General features: G+C 60.3%; 1 protein-coding gene across 9 annotated transcripts in view; it reads right to left on the reverse strand.

The window, feature by feature from the left end:
• Nucleotides 1-214: 214 nt before the first annotated feature.
• The window catches only part of ATP9B (ATPase phospholipid transporting 9B (putative)), a 217,169-nt gene continuing 196,617 nt past the window's right edge, over nucleotides 215-20,766 (reverse strand). For 7 of the 9 annotated variants that reach the window (XM_059139646.1, XM_059139644.1, XM_059139645.1 and 4 more), the window contains 4 exons: nucleotides 17,489-17,597; nucleotides 9,977-10,034; nucleotides 9,108-9,311; nucleotides 215-5,357 (listed from right to left, as the gene is read on the reverse strand). In XM_059139646.1, coding sequence (XP_058995629.1) covers nucleotides 5,221-5,357; nucleotides 9,108-9,311; nucleotides 9,977-10,034; nucleotides 17,489-17,597 — 508 coding nt within the window. In that variant the 3' untranslated portion in view covers nucleotides 215-5,220. The remainder of the gene's footprint in view (nucleotides 5,358-9,107; nucleotides 9,312-9,976; nucleotides 10,035-17,488; nucleotides 17,598-20,766) is intronic. The other 2 variants (XR_009345865.1, XR_009345864.1) reach the window with 2 other exon arrangements.

Raw genomic sequence — 20,766 nt, forward strand, 5'->3', positions numbered from 1 at the left:
GGGATGTCGGAGTTGGATGCATCATCAGAAGGTGATGGTGCGGGTCTTGTGACACGAGGTGGGCCTTCTCCACCGAACCTGCCCCAGATGCAGGGTGCTCCAATGGGAGCAGGTGCGCCTCGCCCATGACTGTGGCGGCGCAGGGCCCTCCAGGCGGGGTGGGGGGCGCTAACCCAGGGCTTTGCTCAAGGGGACCCAAGAAAGGTAAGCTCTGTGGCGTGGCCAGTTTCAGCTCTACTTCAAGGAAAACAGTAATCATCACAGTGTCCCCTTCTGGGCAAGGCCCCCAAACTGTTCGCATGACAACAGCCTTCAGACACTCAGAGAACCCTGCCCGCACCTTGGGAGCCATGGGGAGAAATCGAGTCACGGCGACAAGACAAGTGCGACGCAGGACAGAAAGATGCCTGAGACCCTGTCCAGGTGTCCCAGAGCCAGGTGGACGCCACATGACGAAAATCCTGTGTGGGCGGATGGCGTCTGTGCAGGCGCTGCCCAGCGATCTGGGTTCACCCAAACCACACCAACGATGTCTAAGCACCAACGCTTTGAACCTGTGACTCCACGTAAACGTGTAAACGTTTTACTTTCCTCAAAGGCCTGAACCCTGGGTGCAGGTGGCCCGGCTGAGCTCCAGGGAGGGGGGCGGACACAACTGGAGCACGGTAAGCGAGGTCCCGTTGTGACACGGAGACCATCCTCCGGCTGGGCTGGAGGCCTCTCTGTCCCTTCAGGCACGGCGGGAAGGAGCCGCCCAGCTGACAGCAGTTATCTAAGCAGTTCTGTTAAGGGGTCCTTCTCCTAACCCCACTGTATGGGGCCATGGGGTGTCCCCACACATTCATGTCTCCCAGAACCTTGGGACAGTTGGAAGAGGAATTTTGCAGATGGAATTTGCTACCATGGGTCAGTCCTGGGCCCCCTGCCAGTGACTGGTGCCCCCATTTAGTGGGAGGACTGGACGCAGATACTCAGGAGACCACACGCATGAGGACAGAGGCATGGAGTGGAATCACAGAGTCACGAGGCCACGAGGTCACAAGGCCACAAAGGCCCCCAGAACCAGAGCTTGAAGCTGCAGGACAGGTGTGGCCTGGGCCTCTAGAGGGAGCATGGCCCTGGGCACTCTGACCTCAGATGTCTGGGACCCGGAACTGAGTGGACGAGTCTGCTGCTTCCTAGGCATTTTGGTGGCCCTGGCGGGATGGTGGTGGGGGGCACACTGGGAACCGGGGGTTCTGGCTCTGGGCTATGCTGAGGGCAGGTGCTCAGCACTGCTGATGGCTCAGCCGTGTGTGGATGGGGTGAGGGGACCCGTCTGCTGCACCCAGTGAGCCGGGATCTTCTCCGGCAGGGCCCTGAGTACTCTGGTCCCCGAAGGGGCCTGGGGCACATATCTGCAGGTGCTGGAGCCCACGACTGCACCCCTAGTGGGTCTGGGCCTTCTGTCCTCTTTGCTTGGAGCATGTGTGCCGCCCGCCGGCCCTAAAGGCCCAGGACCCACCATGAGCCCCGGGCGCCCCTCCAGCCCCAAGGGGCTGTTGGCCTGCTTCGACAGATGCTGGAGCTCCAGAGATGGGTATGGGCCTCCTGGCTGGGGTGCTGGCTTTCGACAGAGTGGACAGTGTGCCCCAGGACTGCCAGTGATGGCAGCGTCCTGAGAGCGTTGGAGCCGGGCGCTTCCCCACCTCCAGGGGGTCGGTGTGGGCTCGAGCCCCAGCCAGGTCTGCAGGGGGAGGACTGAGCAGGGGAAGGCCGCAGGGCTGGGGTTGGACGGCACGGCTCTCACCAGCGCCCCCGGCCCTGCCTAATCCCTGTGTCCGCCACCCCAGGCGTTCCGGTCTCAGCATCACTGGGTTCCCAGCGCGGAGCCCGCGGGGATTTCCGTGCTGCTGTTCCCAGCCCAGCGTTCGCAGAGCTGGTGCCCGCGGGTGCGCGCCTGCTGGGACTGTGGGTGACCTGCAATGCAGGGTGGGGAGCCGCCGCTGCGGGCGCGAGGGACCCCGGAGAGCGCGACGCAATGGCTCTGGCACTCCTGGGTTCTCTCTAGCAGCTGGTTACGAAACCTGGAAAATTCTGCAGTTACTTCAGTGTTTTCAGGACTCAGAAGGAAGGATGCAAGCCCGTTCTGGTCCGTCACATCTGAGGGCCGCAGACCCTGGAGGGCAGCTGGGCCTCCAGAACTTTCCGGGCCCTGCAGGAGGTTGTCCGTGGGGAGGGGCTGTGGGCCTGGGTGAGCCCTCACGGGGGCCTCCGGGGGACCCAGGGACCCCTGCCCGACAGGGGCGGCCTGCCTCTCACCTACGAAGAGGGGTCCAAGGCTTCCCATTCAGGCCAAACAGGCGCCACATGTACACAGATGTCTATGGGCTGTGGCCGGAGTTCTTCAGTTCTGGGATTGGGTCCCTGTTCCAAGAGCTGTGTCCTCTGCTGTCCCCAAACCAAGAATCAGCCCAGACCGACCACAGGCGCCAGCGGCGGGCAGGCATTTCTTAGCTTCCAGCACCACCTTCTGGAATCTTCCGAAATTACACCCAGCGGCACCACCAGGCACATACGACGCGCTGGCCCAGAGCACGTGGGAGCACAGGGCTCCCTTCCCAGATGGTCCCGAACCTTGGCAGCAGCCACAGATTCTCCCTGAGGACACAAACACGTGCCACGTGTCCTTCCCAATGGGCCATACCACACCCCTGCCTGGTGCTTGGTGGGGCAGGGACAGAGGGACCCAGAGACCTGACGGCCAAATGCCCGAGTTCTGGGACCGGGGACAGGGCAGACATCACTGGGAGATGGGGGCGTCCGCCACCCTTGGGGGCGAGGCCACAGGACGGAGCCCCTCGGCCCAGGGGGTGTGTGGGTGTTAAGGGGGGCTGCGCTGTCCTGCAGCTTCTCTGAAAGCCACGAATAAGTCCAAGACAAAAGCTTTAGGGAGAGAAGCTGCAGGACAGCCCCAGCCCGTGGGGACCCGCCTGGAGGTGACCACACCTTTCCCATTGAAGGCCCCGGTCCTGGGATGGAGGGTGCTCCTGGCCTGTCCCAATGGCTTCCGTCCGCTCAGGCGTCTCCATGCTGGGACAGGGGCTGGGACTGGCAGGAACAGAGCCTGACTGTTCCCCTGGGCGGGGTGGGGGGCGGCAACACGGTGACCCTCAGGTCCTCACCCACCGTCCAGGAGGGCAGCAGGCAGGGGTTTCGTGCACGTCAGTTCCCAGTTAACTCCAAGAAGGAGCGTCCTGCTCTCCCAGGCTTTAAACCTCTGCATGCCTGTTTCTCCACCCTCCCACGCGGTCGGTCCAGTTCTCAGAGGCCTCAGGTGACCACTGCTGTCTTGGGACGTGGACAAGGCCACCACCTCCGAGGACGTGAGGGCTTCTTTAGAGAACCGGATGGGGAACAGGACGACAGCTGTGGTCTGCCGACCCGAGCAGCCCTGGACTCAGGCTCTCCTTCTCCCCATGAAGACCAGAGTAGGGCCAGGGCCGACCTGCTTCTCCTCCACTTCCACGGAGAAATCCCAGCACAGACCCTGGCTGTCCCGCATGGGCGTCTGGGAGGGAGAAGGGCCCTGGTCAGCTCCAGGCTGTGCGGGTGACCTACCTGGTCACAGGTCCCGGCTTGGGTGCATCTCAGGTGGGCATGTGCTGGGGTCGGGAGAGGTGACCCCGGCCCTGGGCCAGGAGGCCACGAACTCGGGAGAACAAGGTGGGCCTTCTGTGGGTTGCCAGGCTCTGAGCTGGAGGAACGTCAGGGGAAGGGGCGGGTCCAGCCCCTTGGACTGTGCGCAGCGTCCAGGGGAGATGTGACCGCGAGCGAGGCAGGCGGGACGGCAGGTCTGGGGGCCCAGAGGACGGGGTGGCAGGCCCTGACCTGTGTCCCCGGACGGCAGAACCTTTCGGGGGCTTCACAGTGTGGGGGGAGAGAAGGGCCCACAGTGCAGGGCCTCCGGCCACTCCTGCAGGTGGGGGTCCGGTCCCTGCCGGGGTCCCCGGCCTGCGGCCCCCGCGCCTCTGCGGTGCCACCTTCGTACCCGCCCCCGCCCCGCGTCCAGCCGGCACCTGTCCGTCCTCCCGCCCGTCGCCCGCGCACCGCCAGCCGAGCGCCGCGGCCACCGGGCGCCTGGACCGACCCCACCCCCGACGGCTGAGCGCCGCGTGCTGCCCGCGCCGGCCTCCGCCCCGCCGCTGGCCTCGGCCTCACCCCTCCGCCGGGCCCCGGCCCCGCCCCCACCCCGCCGGGGCCGCCGGCAGCGCTCGCGAGCCGGGCCGCGGGGCAGGCGCGGGGACCGTCGCCTCGAGGGCCGCTGGCCGGGCCCCGCCGAGTCCGCCCTCAAGTCCGGTCGCGTCCCCTCCGGACGCTTCCCGGCTGCTCGTCTCTCGGGGTCGCCGACCACGTGCTGCCGCGGGCCGCGTCTTACAACCACCGGCCCTTCGCTCGGGGACACGCCGCCCGCAGGCCGGGCCGCACCCGCGGGGCCTCGGTGACCGGAGCCCGCGTGCCGCCGTCCCTCCTGCCGCTGCGCGCGCAACCCCCGCGCGGTGGGCGGGGCCTCGGGACGGGGCGGGGCGTGGACACAGCGCCACCTGGTGGGCGGGGCCCCGGGACAGGGGTCACAGCGCCACCTGGCGGGCGGCAGGTGCACAGGCCCGGGACCCGCGGAGGCCGCTGCGAGCCCCGCACCGCGGGCCGCCCGATGACCCCGGCACGGGGCTGTGGGGCCGCGGCCCCCGCCTCAGCGGACGGGGGGGAAGTCGCCCCACGCTCCGGGGAAGCGCGGGCGCTGACGCGGGCCACGGCGCCGTGTCCGACCAGGGACCCGGCCAAGCCGGCTCACGGGGCTCGCGGAGCGCGCGGCCGAGGCGGGGACGCGGGGTCCAGGCAGGGCGTGCGGCGCGCGAGCTCGCGGGCCCGTGTCACCTGCACGGACGGCGACCCGGACCCCGGGCTCCCCGCGCGGCGGCCGCTGCCCCGGAGCAGGGGGTCTCGGCGCGCGGCTCGGGCTGCGAGTCGGGGGAGCCCCGCGCCCGCGCTCAGGAGCGCGCCCCGGGGAGGGGACCCGCGCCGCTTCCACGGACACGCAGGCGGTTCGACAGCGAAGTTCAATTGTGAGAAGCAGACAGACAGACGGACAGAACGCGGCTGCGCGCCCCGCACGGCCGCCCCGGCCTCTCCCGCCCGCGCCCCCGCCCCGCGCCTCCGCCCCGCAGCCCCGCGCCGCGCCTAGGACGAGAGCTTGGAGTAGCTGGGCGGGGCCAGCTTGCGCTTCAGGTGCTTGAGCGCGTAGAGCGGCAGACAGCTGACCGCGGTGACCGCCGACACCTTCCACACGAAGGTCGCGCTGGTGATGAAGGCGACGTCTGCGGAGACACAGGAGCGAGCGTCAGAGGCGGCCTCCAGCGTCCCGTCCCGCACCCGCCGCCCAGCGCGGCGCTTCGCTCCACCGAGCAGAGACCCGAGGGTCAGACGCGCGCAGGGACCCCGAGCGCCCGCGGCGGCCGCACGTGCACGCAGGGCTCGGCCGCCGGCTCGGGGAGGCGACGCCACCCCAGCGACCCGTGGGACCCGCGGGCCAGCTGTGTGGGCGGGAGCGGCCGTCCGGGGAAGCCGCCGCCGGCCACTCCCGGGCACGCGGGCGCGTCTCACGCTCACGGAACAAAGCGGGGCCGCCTGCGCTCCGCGGGGAGACGCGTGTGCAAGAGCCGACCCGGACCTGGTTCTCCCGCGGCAGCTGCCCCTGGGCCCCTCGCGGGAGTCACGGCTGTTGCACGCGGTGAGCCCAGGGCGCTCCTGCCCACAGCCGGCGGCTCAGGGTCTGGATTTCACCCGGGAAACTCCCCGCAGTGCGTCTCGGGGACTCGACCACTAAGACACGGAGGCAGACCCGCGGCAGGGAGGGTGCACGGTGCCCTTGGCGACACCCGGAGGCCCGGCCCCAGCCCTCACCAGGCGCGCCAGGCTCGGGGGTAAAAGCCCACGGGGCCGCCTGCTTGGGCCACGAAGAGTCAGTAAGGAACAGAGGAGGCCGCTCCCGCCAGGGGCGAGTCTCCAGCACCGCCCGCTTCGCCCCTGCCTGAGAGAGGCGGCAGCGCAGACCCAAAGAAACAGCTTTGCTTCTGCGGTGGGTGGACGCTGACTTGTCGGCCACGTGTAATGTTCCAGTTAGGACAACGGAGGAAATACACAGTTCCTGCCGTTGAAACTCGCCCCACACTCGCATTTCGCGACCTGCCCTTCTGCCGTGGAGACGCTTTCCTGGTACAGCTGCTGCGCGTTACCATCCGTGTTCGCCTGCACGAGTTCACCGGGCACCTCGCGCGACCACGGGTAGCAGAGGCGCGAGGCTCTTCTCTTTCCCTCCTGGAGAAGACGAACCATCCTGGAGACCGCCGGAGCGTGCGGGGCATGCTACTCGGTGACAGAAAATACACGTCGACTATTTGTTAAGGGTTAATGCTTTGGCCTTCAGATGGATTTTCCCACAGCCCCGAACCAACGGTGACACAGACGCATTTACTGCGGCAACGCTCTGATGAGGCCAGCGATCAGGGAGGGCCACCGGTATTGGAAGGCGGGCAAGTCAGAGCAGAACCCTGGCCCAGGTGGGACCCGCTCCAAAGCGGCCACTGAATGTGGAGAACTTCTGGATGCCTCCCAGCCTCCTGCAGAGGAACCCAGGGCGGCTGTGCCCTGTAGGACAGCCCACTCCAGAGGGCCGAAGGCACCGCTGCCAGCAGAGTCGCCTTCTGCTCAGCCTCCTTTGAGGACACTTCCACAAGTGGTGTTCACAGTCTGTGTCCACACCACGTCCTCTCTTGGCGGCCCTGCGGGCCTGCTGGAGGCTCTCTCCTGTTCCGCCGAGTACACTGCCCTCTGCACTGGGGTACCTCCCCCCTGCCCCCAAGACACCTCCTCCAGGCACACTCCTGTGCCTGAGGCCCAGCCCCCAACCGAGGCCGCTCCGCTGGCTTCTCCCTGGAGCTCCCCGGATTTTGTCTTCGCCGCTGAGGGCGTCTGGAGCCTCTGATGAAGCTGGGTCTTGGCGTGAGTTGGTCACTGTCCCCGGCGGGCGCCTTTCCCTGCAGACACGCAGATTTCAGATCTAGATCTTTCCTGTGCATTCTCTTTCTGGGACCCCGTGGTAGCCAGAGGGCAGGCCTCCTGGAGGAACCCGGAATCTCCCTGGTTCTCACCCCTCCACCTGACTCTTTGCCTCTTTGGTCATCTCTTGGAGCGCCCTTGGCTTAATTTTCGACTCGTGCTACGTATGTCTTTGCTAGCATGCTTCTCCCTGAGGGTTCCCCCCACCCTCTGGGCCCCTGGACGCACTTCCTCTGTCTCGTTCGTCTGAGGGTTTAATGTCCCCCTCCCCAGGTCTGTTGCTGTCTTCCCAGCTGCTGGCACTCCGCGCACCAGGAGCCAGGAGGCTGGGCGAGAACCTCTATGGGGTGTGTCATTTCCTCAGCGGCCTCGGCCTGAGCACACGCCTGTCAGGCCCACCAACGAGCCTCGCGGCACAGCAGGCCGGGCAGGGGACAGGAACTTAACACTCAGGGTGTGAATTTACAGGAAGTGCTTGTTTGCACGGACAGTGGCCTGACGAGCAACTGTCTGGAGGGGACCGGGCTCCCTGGCCGCTGGGCGGCAGGCTCCTGCTCTCGTGGGAGGCACGAGCGCCAGCAAGTCGTGGAGGTTGGGACCTCGGCACTGGTCCCACAGGGGTAACAAAGGCCCAGGACTATGCAGCCTCACCCAGCGACAGTGAGCACTTTAGCTGTTACTATGGTCACTGACAAGACCCCCAGGGACATGGTGCTGTTTTCCCTTTTCTGAAAATCCTCTGGGAAATTTCACCTCAGATCAGGAAAGCACCCCAAGCCGTGTTTGTTTCATGCGGCGTGGACATGGTGACTGTTTCCGCCCTACAGGGGCTTGGGCCAGCTCTGGGAGCCTTGGAGCACCTGGCGGTGACGATCGGTAGGACGAACGTTGCCGTCGGGCTCGTCTGACAATATTCCTTCTCTTCTCGCTGCCCTAATTCTAAAAACCCTGAAAAGGTCGTCTGTGCTCCGTGGCAACATGGGTCAACACTGGGACAGTGAACCGTGTGACGAACGCACTCTGGCTGGAAAGGCTTGGGGCAGGGGGCAGGGAGCAGCCGGCTGAGAGGAACGCAGACCAGGGCCGGCAGGGACGCTGGGCCAGAGCGGGCTGCGCGGGGCTTCTGTGCACAGCGAGCTCCTCCCGCGGCCCGTGGACCCCAGGTTTTAGCGGAAGGAGCGTGAGTAGGTCCCATGAGCTTGCGGCTAAGGGCGAGTCTGGCCCACTTTCCCTCCGCTCTGTACAACAGGGTGACAGGGACGAGCTTGGTGGCCACCACAGCACAGTCGGAGAGCGGCCCAGCGGCCACGTGTTGGAACAGGTTCTGTGAGCCACTCTGTCAAGGTCACCGGACTGGTGACAGTGGAGCTGGGATGCGCACAGTGACCCTGCCACGGTGCCCATGATGCTTCGCACACACTGAAGAGGTGCTGGGGCGGAGGCCACCAGCGTGCTGTCCCGTGGCCTCCGTGGCCAAAGGCAGGCCTCGACTCCATCTGGGGAGCTTGTCAATTAGCAAAAAGAACAAATAATGCAGCTCTTGTGGAAGGAGTTGTTGGAAACAGCCATCTTCAATATAAACTTTTGAAAAGCCAAGAGGGTGACAATCTGAATTTTGTAAAAATTTTTTTGTAAAAAAGACTTTTTTACAAAATTTTTTTTTTTTTGTAAAAAAAAGTTCTTTCCATAAAAATAAGCTTTTTGTGTAGTGAAGCCTTCTGATGTGGGTTTTATTGTGGTCTGCAATTTAAGACAGTGTATCAAGAAGTAATAAAAAGGCGCGCCTGGGTGGCTTGTGAGTTAAGCCGCTGCCTTCAGCTCAGGTCATGGTCTCAGGGTCCTGGGATCGAGCCCCACATCGAGCTCTCTGCTCAGCAGGGACCCTGCTTCCTCCTCTCTCTCTCTACCTACTGTGATCTCTCTGTCAAATAAATAAATAAAATCTTAAAAAAAAAACAAAACAAATGTATAAAAATGAGTACCAGACAAGGATTCCCATGGCAACTTACCAAAATACTCGTTTAAGAAGGCAAGGGAGGCCACGTAGCAGCCCAGGCTGAGGACCTCGGCCACCACCATCAGCCAGTGCCACGTCCGGACAGTCAGGGCCACCATGAGCAGCTCGGTGAGGATGAGGGCCGTGAAGGAGATGGCCACCACGTGCACAAACTCTGACTCGAACAGGAGCAGAGCCCCGTACATGAGGATGCCGCCTGCAACACACAAGCATGGGACCCACGGCCGTCAGGGGGGACCCGGCGCCGGGCCAGCCCGCTGCGCAGACAGGGCCGGCCGTGCGAGCCGACGTGCATCACACTCGGAAACGCAGGATCACGCGAACCCCCTACTCTGTGTGGACAAACGATTTACTTAAACTCTGGACTATGAGTAAAAGACGTGGCCCCAAGGAGAGGCTTAGGAACGTTTTAGTACTTGGGGGCAAGACCAGGCCGTCTTCAATCAGCGAAACTGTGTTCGCTGTGATCTGCCTAATCGGCTAATTCACCTTCAGAGACCTCTCGTTTATCTGGAACACTCACCAAAGGGCTACTGACTTCTGTTTACGTAAGTGAGGTTTCTCACGGTCTGGACATGACTCCGTGAAAAGAAAGCACTTGGTAGGACAGGATGTGGGACATGGTTGGTAAAATGTCTCCAGATTAACGTTTAATTAACGTTTAAAAACGTGCATCAGTAACCAACCACCTGGTACCCTGCACTGTGAAGGGCCCGGCCGGCCGGCTGCTAAGTACTGGTTCCTGGGGCAAACAGTGCGGTGTTCAGCATCGACAGAACTCGAAGCCTCTGCACTTCAGCCGAGCGGGGAAAACGCCACCGCTGGCAGGAGACAAGCAGCCCTCCCTCCAGCCCGTCTTACCTTGGTAAACACTGACCAACACCCAGACGAGGAAGGTCTTGAAGGACAAGGATCTTCCCTAGGGTAAACAGCGGAGTAGGTTAGTTAGCAGAGTGGGACAACATGCGTGACTCACAGGTTTCCAAACGGCTGGTTACGAGTACCTTCTAGAAGACCCCCAGGCCCCAAGCCCACGAACTGGCCCAAGACTTGCCTTCCTGCCTGTGTGCGGTGTGCGGCTGGCCCAGAGCAGCGGGGGCCCCCACTCGCGCTCTGCTGACCTTAAGGGCACAGCCACGAGCTCCCCGGCTCCCCGGAGCGCAATGCACATCAGCAAACGCTTTCAGAAGCACCAGGGGCAGAGACTTTGTCATGGGAACGGCTCCCTTCATGCTCTTATTTCTTGGGAACAAACACCCCTGTGTTTAGCCCCTAGCTGCTCCAGGTGAGGAAGGACGGTCTCTCTCAGCTGGGGCCGGGGTTCGCCAGCCCGCAGATCCCTTCTGGAGAAGATGCCACGTCCGTCCGTCCGTGAGGGATACACAGAGTGGCTTTCAGGCGACAGCCTTCACATTTACAGCCACGATGGGGCTGCGCGGGATGTGTCCGTGATGGAAGAACTCGGCCTGCGTCCCCTCAGCACCCAAGAGGGAGACGCGCCGTCTGCCAGCCACACTGGCCTGCTAGTGCTCAGGGCTGGTCCACGGCAGTGCTTGTCAGGTGGGGCCGTGGGCATGATGGGCGCCGGACCCGTGTGGTCACACCCCGGCATCAACCCTCTTGCGCAGTGCAGTGTGTCCGTCACACAGGGCAGACGCGGTCGCCAATTACACACGACGAAGTGCGAACGGTTCGAGGCTTCCCATGAGTCTGCGCTGCGGGTTAGCTGTGCTGGGTAGCGGACAGGTGACCCGCGACATGGGTTTGAACTGTGCGGGTCTGCTGATGTGCATTTTTAAAAAATATGGTATTTTAGTATTTTATATTTTAATAAATATGGTACTGTAAATGTATTTGTTTTTTCCTTGTAATTTTCTTAACTTTTTTCCCTCCAGCCTGCTTTATGGGAAGAACACAGCACAGAACACGTGTAGCGCCATCCGTGTTTCCTGGGGTGGGTGAGGTTTCCGGTCACCAAGAGGCCGCTAGCCCTTGGGTGTTGGGGGAGTCAAAGTGATATGCAGATGTCTGTGCAGGGGGTGGGTGCCCCTGACCCCACAGTGTTCAAGGGTCAGCAGTAAATGCCCAGAGTCCGAAGCTCTGCCGGTGACCTGGGGCCTCAGAGGCACATCAGAAAGCACTGCCCCAAATGGCCCCAAGGAGGGATGAGCTCTGTTACGCAACAGATGCCCCAGGGCGCCTGCCACAGTGACCTGCAGAGCATGTGAGATCTGAGCCACGCCCACCTAGACTTGAGTGACTTTTCAAAAGGGACACAGGCCACAAGGCAGGTGTGGCCACTCCACCACCTTCCTGGGAAATACCGGCTCAGACCTAACAGGTGTCCCTGAGAGTGGTGCTGGGTTTCAAAGGGGCAGGAGGTTCAGGGGCCGCACGTCCACATCTCCGTGCGTATGTGCCAGACGCGTTTCTCTGCCCGGATACAGCAGGTGTTGGTCTTTCATAAAACTCATGCAATTAGGTATGTGGCTATTTGTATTTGAATATTTTGAAAGAGAATTTAATTTTTTGATATAAACATGAAAGGTTTCCTCTGTAGCTAGACTTGCTGACATCTTTTATGTGCTATAGCCAGCAGTTTACACAGTGGAAGGTACAGAAGGGGGCTGTTGCTCTCCTGCATCAGGAACTGCGAACTTCCCCCACGGGGCCTGTGAAAGTCAGCACACCCCTGTGCACGCAGGTCAAAGCTCTGTATGCAAGCAGACCACAGGTTAATAAGGCAGAACACTACAGAATGGGCACAAAAGCTGTCAATAAAATGACTGAGACACGATGGGAACTGTGCATCGACCACGAGCTCCTGGATGTGGAGCTTCTCGGGGCCCCAGATCTCAGCTTGGACAGACGCAGTGAGGGGCTCATTGTACTTGGTGGCACAGATATGCACGAACACTGGCCACTGATGGCAGGACCCAGCCCCGCGTGCAGGGGCTCTCCTGGGCCCACACGCCTCTCCTCCTGTGTTAGCGGAGGAAGAACTGCAGGTCTCCAGCTGCGGAAACTCCCCTGGCAGGAGCTCTGTCCGGAAACTGCACAGACACCGCTCAGGGTCTGGCTGGCCCAGGTCTGAGTCCTGCTCGGGACACCTCGGGGTGCCCCAGGGCACACACTCAGCCTCTGCGAGTGGTCTTGTCCTCCATGAACAGAAGTGATAATAGCACATACTCGTGTGGATAAAAGGAAATAAGGAAAAAGCCAGAAACTTAGAGAATGTTTAGCATTTTAGGGATAGATCTTAGAGATCCGGAAGTACGTTTCTATTACGTACCAACCAAACTATAAAAGTAAAATCAAGCAAATCTTGGGAAAGGTTAATCCCTCCGCAGGTCGTGTGAACGACTCACCAATCTACCTTGGTCTGAGACACGTGGGGCACAAGCGGCCGCACATGTCGGTACGACCACCTCCCATGGCCCCTCCGTCCCCAACTCCGACGACCCCGACCCCAGGCCACTGCCCACCCGTCATCTGGGCCCAAAGCTCCGCATTTCCCAGGGTGCCAGGCAAACGGGACCATACGAGCTTCTGAGTCGGGCTTCTTTCGGGTAGCAAAATGCATTTAAGATTCCCCCGTGTGGCTGGACACTGGGCGGTGTGGCTGCGGTGACCAGCAACCCTGGCCTAGCGGCCACCATTTCCTTACAGGATTCTCTGTGCCACAACTTTTCGCTTCTCTTGGGTAAATGCTGCGTCATGTGCTCAGTACATTTAACTTCACCAGAACTGCCGAACGGTGCCCATGCCACACCGTGTGCCCGTCAGGGGGGAGCGAGCACGTGGCGCTGCCACGCGTGGGACCCTGCCTTCCCGTGGTTCCCACCCGCCGTCCCTGCCTGAGACACGGCGGTGAGCACAGTGTCTCCAGACGCTCACTGGCCACATGCACGTCGTGACCCGTGCTGTGCTGCCCCTTCAGGGCTTTTCCAGTTTCAGTCATGGGGTCGTGTCCTTCCTGACTTGTGAGGTTCTTTGTACTTTCTGGATACAAGGCCTCTGTCGGGACTGTGATCTGCCAGGACGTCCGACGAGGGTCTTGCCTCTTCACTGGCTCAGCAGAGCCACCACAGAACAAGAGTCTTGGATTATGATAAAGTCCAGCCTGGGAACGTTCCCCTTTCTGAATCATGTGTCCAAGCCGCATCTAAACAGGCCTGCCCCAAGGTCACACACGTGTTCTTCTGCGTTTTATTCCACAAGGCGAACAGCCGTACATTTTATGTCGGGTCTAGGACTCATTCTGAGGGAGCCTCCCCAAAACTGTGAGGGTGGCTGGAGGCTCCCTTCTGCGGGCGGCTCTGACGGTGTCTGCTTTCCCTTCACGCTTGTCAAAGATCTGCTGTGACACCTGCGCCTCCTGCCCTGGGCTCTCTGTCGACCCCACTGGTCCAGGAGTCTGTCCTCCGCTGAGAATGCCTTGTCTTGGGTAGAGCGAGTCTTCCCAACTGGTTCTTCTTTTTAAAACACGGTCTTGGTAATTCCTGCCTTTCCGTGTCAATTTTGGAATCTGGCAGCTGTTGGGCACATGGAGTTTTCTGGCCACATTCTTTTGCACCTTTCAAAGTCCCTCTCGATGGTGTCCCACGGCGCACACATCTGGCACACAGTTCGTCAAACCGACTTTGCTTCTCTATTGCCAAGGCTGTTCAAAACCATTTTTCAGACCTCAACGGTTCCCTGCTGGCACACACAATCAGAAAGGAGAAGAGAGATTTTTTTCCTCGAATCCTACCAACTCGCCAAACTTACTCGTCCAGAATCCTTGGGGCTTTTCCACAGAGATGACTATGCCGTCTGCAAACGGTCCTCCCTAATTTCTGTCTTTCACTTCTTTTTCATGCCTTATCACTGTTATTTCTAAAATTATATTAAGAATACAAATATACATTCCCAAGCTAAAACCATTTGAGAATATTCAACGGGAAGTAAAAACACAGCGAAGTGACCCTGACAGCGTGTGTCGGACGGCGTCAAGGATTCTGACGACAGACGGCAGGACGCCACCCACTCGACTCCTCACAGCTCTCTCCGCCGCCACCCAAGCCCTCCGCGGTTAGGACGTTACCCTCGTGAGCACACAACAAGGTGCTGCTCGTGGAGCAACAGCTGTAAGTCTGAGATATCAGGACCACGTGGGCCGGCTCAGGTGAGCGTGGGTGACCCTGGATCTCAGGATCACGGGCCTTTCTTGAGGGGCCACAGACTGGGGTAAATTGAGTCATCTGTGCCGTTGGGAGGGGGCAGGCACACTGGGTCCCTGTCTCACTGGCAGCATCAGAAAACTGCGAGGAGCTACTCATCATGAGTGACCTGCGAGCATTCAAAGCAGAGCCTGACCTTTAAAAGAGGAACAGCAGCACCGGTCACAGACACGTCCCTTTCTGCAAGGGTGAAGCGACAGGGCTTCAGGAAGGGGAGGGGAGGGGAACGCTGCTTCTTTGCCGGGCGGCTCCGGACGGCTCGCGGAGCCACGACTGAGCAGAGCGCGGACTCCAGGCTGGGCTCAGGCTCTCCGGAGAGAGCTGGGAGCAAACATCTGTGCTCCGGATTGGCTGAGCCTGTTAGAGGATCTGTAAGGCCTGGGCTCTGACTCACGTCTCAGAAAAAAAAAAGACAGGCTATCAAATAAGTACGAAAAGCGGTATTTTCTTTCAAAGCATGGTACTTTCCCCTCTGTTCTGTTCGGCATACGTACGCTGCTTCCCGATTCCTCTGCAGGTATGTTGGGGATTTGCTGCGACCCTGGCCTTCTGCTCAGAACAGGCTGGACGCAGCCCTGCCTACAGCCTGTTCCGGTGCTGCGCTTGTCACGTTCTTCACCCTGAATTTACTTTTTCTCTCCAGACTGAGCGTGGGCTTCCTGGGCCAGAGTGGCGTCTCGCTGGCACCTCTGGCAGCCGCAGACCCAGTGCGTGCTACACAGACAGGCCAGGCGGACGGGCCTCCTGCTGCACCGCCAAGTGTCGCAAGTAACGGAAAGCTTCCAAATCTCCGCTTCAGCAAGAAAACCTAACTAAATTGTGCGGCACCTGGGTGGCTCAGTGGGTTAAGCCTCTGCCTTCAGCTCAGGTCATGATCCCAGGGTCCTGGGATCGAGTCCCACATCGGGCTCTCTGCTCAGCAGGGAGTCTGCTTCCTCCTCTCTCTCTGCCTGCCTCTGCCTACTTGTGATCTCTCTCTGTCAAAAAAATAAAAAAACAAAAATTTTTAAAAAAAAAGAAAACATAACTAAATTGTATCGAGTTCGGTGGTTAAGTACTTTAGCGCCACTTTGTTTTCGAAGGATTTCAAGTGGATCAGATTTTGAACGAAGTGTTTACTCTAGAAACACAAGCGGGATGCACGTGGATCGTGAAGAAAAGGAGCCTTTTCTTCAAGGAAGATCCCGAGCAGTGAACTCCCGGCCCAGTCACGGAGAAGCGGCGTCCGGCTGGAGTGCGCCGAGATGCTCCCAACTGGTCGCCGCCACAGAGACGGGCTCTCCCGCTCAGTCAGCACTAAACACTCCTTCCTGACACACTCGTGCTTTCTGTGTCACCTCATGGGGACGTCTGCGGGTTCATGGCTACCTGGGACCCTGGGAGATCTTCTTGCTCCCAGAGCAACAGAGGTGCTGATGACCGGACTTCTGACCGACGGGGACCGTCAGGCCTCCGACAGTGGGTGTTCACCCCACATCCCACTGGCAGGACTGCTCCGACGTTGACCGTCTGGTGACGGCACCCGGGCTGACCCGCAGTGACCGTGAGCAGCGGAGACACTGGCCACCTATGATTCCAGGGAACCATCTGGTTCTGTTTGTACGTGGGAGCTGGTGTCCCCCTTACGTCCGTGAGGCGGCATTCAAGTGAACATTTCTGGAATTTAAGGAAATAAGGAAACACATAATCTACTAAAATTATGATTCCTCATAAAAGCTTCCTATAGTTTTTAGATCTTTGATCCTGTTCTGTTTTACTGAATGATAATGGTCTCACCATTTTAGAATATTAAACCAAAAAGTTTTCTTTTTACTTGTAATACTCACAGTACTATGCTCAGGACACTAATGCTAAATATATACACATTTGGAAATGTCTCTTATATATGCATTTCATTATGAAATCAAATACGGTGTTATCGAACAGGGGCTGACATTTTATTCTACACTGAGCTGCTCAAATAGCTTTATTTCCGTCCTCACTGGAAAAGCCACGTGAGCACTCCATGTTTTCCAAGAACCTTTAAGTCTCAATTCCATCCGGCTCTTGTAACACCATGAAACCTGGCGATCAACATGGCTGGGGCAGGCACAGGACGCAGTTCTGAGTGGTGGGCGGTTCTGGTTCTTCCTCCGCACTGCTAGGGTTTTAAAGATCCGAGTCAGTAGTTTCAGGTTATCATTTATGAACCCAGATTTGACTGGGGGTGAGTGGATTTTGTTCTCCGTGCTGCTTCAGGAAAACTCCAAAGGCACCACGGCTCGTCCTTGGAGGACTGGGGTGTCCCGTGGAGCTCGTCTTCCACGCTAGAGAAAGAGGGTTTCGTGAAGAAGTGTGACCAGCTTGACGCTTCCTTCAGGAATGCCTGCATCTGGACGTAGCTCTGCGCCAGAGAAAGGGATCTTCGGCAGGTTCAGGGAGCACACATTCCCCAGCAGCATCTCTGTTACCTCAGCCCCGGGTCCCAGTGACAGACTCTCCATCTTTCCTCAGACGTGATTCTGAATGCACGGCGGGGGAGGGCTTGGGCAGGCACAGGACTCCCAGCCGGCGACTCGAGTTCAAAGTGCTGGACGCTGCCACGGTGACACAAGCCCGTCCTGCCCCAGAGGACGCCGCTGTCAGCAAGTGTCCCTCACCGGGCACTCGTCTGCCACAGAGCGAGCCCAGTCACCACGGGTTCAAACATGGTTGAGCAGCACCTTTAAAATTTCAGGTGTGGGGCGCCTGGGTGGCTCAGTGGGTTGAGCCGCTGCCTTCGGCTCGGATCGTGATCTCAGGGTCCTGGGATCGAGTCCCGCATCGGGCTCTCTGCTCAGCGGAGAGCCTGCTTCTCTCTCTCTCTCTGCCTGCCTCTCCATCTACTTGTGATTTCTCTCTGTCAAATAAATAAATAAAATCTTAAAATAAAATAAAATAAAATAAAATTTCAGGTGTGGTATGACAGCAGAGCTTTACCGCAAACATTCGAGAAAACCATGGTTTCCCCTTTTTGAAGTGGATCGCGGAAGGAGCGCGGCAAAGACAGCCGGGCGCAAAACCTTCCCAAGGACAGACGTTACTTAAGACCTTCTGGCAGCTGCTGCACAGCGGGCGCTTCTCCTCCCAACACCAGCAGTGGGTCTGCTGGTCCCCAGCCCTGAGCCTGTACCTTGGTGAGGTCCTTGTAGAGCTCCGGGTACAGCATGGCCATCTCCGGCTTCACATCCTGGTCCAGCACCAGCGAGAACACCGGGAACATGGTGTACAGAGTGGCGTACCTGCAACCGAGACAGGGCGGTCAGCGGGCAGCACGCGCCACGCCCGACACACCTGTCGCCAGAGGCCGGGACCCGACACGCGGCCGCAAACTCAGATTCAATCCCAGTGCTCAGCGTGCGGTGTGGAAACCCCATCTGGGAGCCACAAGCGCTCACAGGAACCCACTTTCTTAAAGACACTTTCTATGCTGAGGTCACGGTGGACCCACAGGTGAGGCAGGAAGAGAGCCCGGGGCCCTTCCCCCCCGTTCACCCCGCGCACACCTGCAGCCCAGTCTCGCCGCTGCCACGTCCAGGACCCCAGATGCCCGCCCCCTCCTGCTGCCTCTCTAAGTCCCCTGGTGCGGCTGCGCGCGTGCCTTCCCACCCAGCCCGGCTCCCAGGACGCCGCTCCGGGCGCCGTGGCAGCCGCTCCCCACTGTGGGCCGCCAGCCAGCACTCGCCGTCGGGCCGTGCCCCTCCCCCCCCCACCCTGCTCACTCACTCAAGGGCACCGGAGTCATCCTCGGTGTTCGGTTCTCACGGAGCACAGCTGTGAACGCTCCCCGCACGGTGTTTTCGTGAGTTTCCACTCATTCCAACAGGAGGGCCCCCTGGGGTCATCAGCCCAAGGGTCTCATTGCGGAGAAACGGGCTGTGCCGCCCCGCCTGGCCGGGCGCATGGGGGGCCTCCGCTTCTCCGCACGCCCCACCCGTCTCCCTGATGGCTACTGACGGGAACATCTGTGCAGGCGCTCGCAAGCCAACTACAAGCTCCGGGCGGCTGCAAGCCGGACGGCTCTCTCTGTGCCGGAACGGGAGTGCCCAGATGTGTGGTGGCGAGCATGTGCTGTCGTTCCTGAAGGAAGAGCTTGCCCCAGGTGGCTGTCTCGGTCCACACTGCTCCCTCCCGCCTGGTCCTGGTGAGGACCCCATGGGCCCTGGGGCCACTCCCCCCCCGCCCCGTCTTGGTGGTTTGTCCTCTGTCTTCCCGAGTCTCTGTGTGACGTGTCTCGGTGTGCATGTCTCCGCACGCACCCCTTTGGGAAGTTTTCAGCCATTCTCTCTCCTCCAGCCCAGCACCCCCGTCCTCCCTCCGGAGCCCCAGGGACACGAAGCTGCGGCCCCTGAGGCTCTGCTGGTCTCTGGGCTCTCAGGGTGCTCCCAAGGGCGCCGTCCTGCGTCCTGCCCTCGGTGGGCCTCCGCTCTGCTGTGGGCCGGGTCCGTGGCCTGTGCTGGGCTTGGCGGTCAGTTTCCACCGGGCTCTGCTATTTCCCATCTCCAGGCGGACGTGCTCCATCCTCTGTTCTCACTGCTCCCGCTGCTCACTGAAGTACATCTTCATGGCGGCTTCGACTCCCGTGTCACACAACCCCAACACCTCTGGCATCTCAGGGCCAGTGTCTATTAGCTTCTTGACTCACTCGGAGCTCTTCCTGGTTCTCGGCGGAGCAAGTGACTGTCTACTGGAACTTGACATCTGGGTGCCACGTAGAACACTGGGTCTCCTCGCGCTGCTCTGCTGGGAAGGGGGTGCTGCTGTCCTCCCCCAGGTTGGGGACAAGTCTAGGTTCCTCCGTGTGTGACACCTGACGAGGCTGCTTGTTAACGCTGGGTATGTGTGGGGTCTCGGCTCCGCACTTTGCAGGGAGGTGGGGGGTGGTGTTTCTGTGGGGTTGGCAGGAGCAGAGTGGCTGCCATCTGAACGCGGGGTGTCAGGCAGACCCAAGCACAGGCGTATTCCACCTGGGCACCCGCGGGCGCTTGGCTGTGCTCAGGAAGTGCACCTACGCCGTCTTTCCTGAAGCAGGACTGGATTTCTTCTAAATGACTTGTGTACCTGTGACAAAGCTCTGCTGCCCGGAAGGTACCCAGGGGGAGACCCAGGTGGGGAGATCTGCATGTGAGCAGCCCTGTCCTCAAATGGGCTTCTACGGTCACTGGTCGAGGTGGCGCTGCCCCATCCGTGGGTCACGGAAGGGCACACCGTGTCAGGGAGGGCATTTCAGCCTGCCTCCTATCACTGCGTGCCCATGGAGGCCACCGGGGGCCGAAATCCAAGTGCTTCAGAGTGGTTGGTCCTGCATGAGGTTAAACAGGCTCAAGACCAGAACTTTCTCCATATTTGTTTTTTTCTAAGGTTTTTAGGATTTATTTGACCGGGAAAGAGGGAGAGCACAAGCAGGAGGAGCAGCAGCAGAGGGAGAAGCAAACTAGCCACCGAACAGGGGGCCTGACGTGGGGCTCGATCCCAGGACCCCGGGACCATGACCTGAGCTGAAGGCAGACGCTTCACTGAGTCACCCAGGCGCCCCATTTCTTCCTAATTTTTAACTTCGTCAATCTTCTCCGAACTCCCACCCACTTAGAATGTGGAGGCTGAAACCACTGGGGAGTCTGGCAGAGCCCGGCTGATGGGCACAGGCAGGTGACCCCCTCCAGCACCTGTGGATGCAGCCAGTCTCAAGCGGTGGCCAGCCGTCACACGAGTGAGCCCCGCAGCCAGCTGAGGGCAGCCTGTCCCCGAAGACGATGCTGAGAACGTGCCGCGCTGGCAGACGACAGGCCAAGAAGGGGTTGGTGCAACAAGGTGGGACAGGTTCTTGACCTGGCGTCTCGTGGAGACGTCCACTTGCTGACCCGCGCAGTGAGCCTTTCAGAGGTGCTGTGACACACAGGGTTCCCCAGGACTCGGCCAAGGAGTACTTCCTGGAGGGGAGGCCACAGTGTGTGGCCGGACTGTGGCGGGAGCACCCACGCTGCCTCGCCCGCGTCAGTGGCCCCTCTGAGCCGATGTGATGTAGCAGGGCGGACACCTGCCGCATGAGGGGGGCCGTTTGCGACCCTGCAGGCTCCAGGGCCAGAGGTTCCGTCTCAGGACGGGGCTCCCATCTCGTCTTCCATAAAAGCATCGCTTTCTTCCCCAGCACATCTGACGGCTGTTCTCTAGGTGAGGACAAAACTGATTTAGGGTTTCCGGTTGAAGAAGTTTCGCGTAAGAACCTCTCTCCTCCACTCCCACCAAATTCTGCATATTAATGCTTAAGAAAATCACGGCTACCTCAGGTGACGGACGCACAGAAAAACCCCAAATGAAGCCAACGCAGACAGGCGCTTCGAAAGCACTTGGGGCTCCTGCGGACGAGGGAAGGATCCAGTTGGGCCCGCGGCCGCAGCCTCAGTGGCCCGG

The sequence above is a fragment of the Mustela lutreola genome, chromosome 11, assembly GCF_030435805.1.
Source record: "Mustela lutreola isolate mMusLut2 chromosome 11, mMusLut2.pri, whole genome shotgun sequence".
NCBI classification, from domain to species: Eukaryota; Metazoa; Chordata; class Mammalia; order Carnivora; family Mustelidae; genus Mustela; species Mustela lutreola.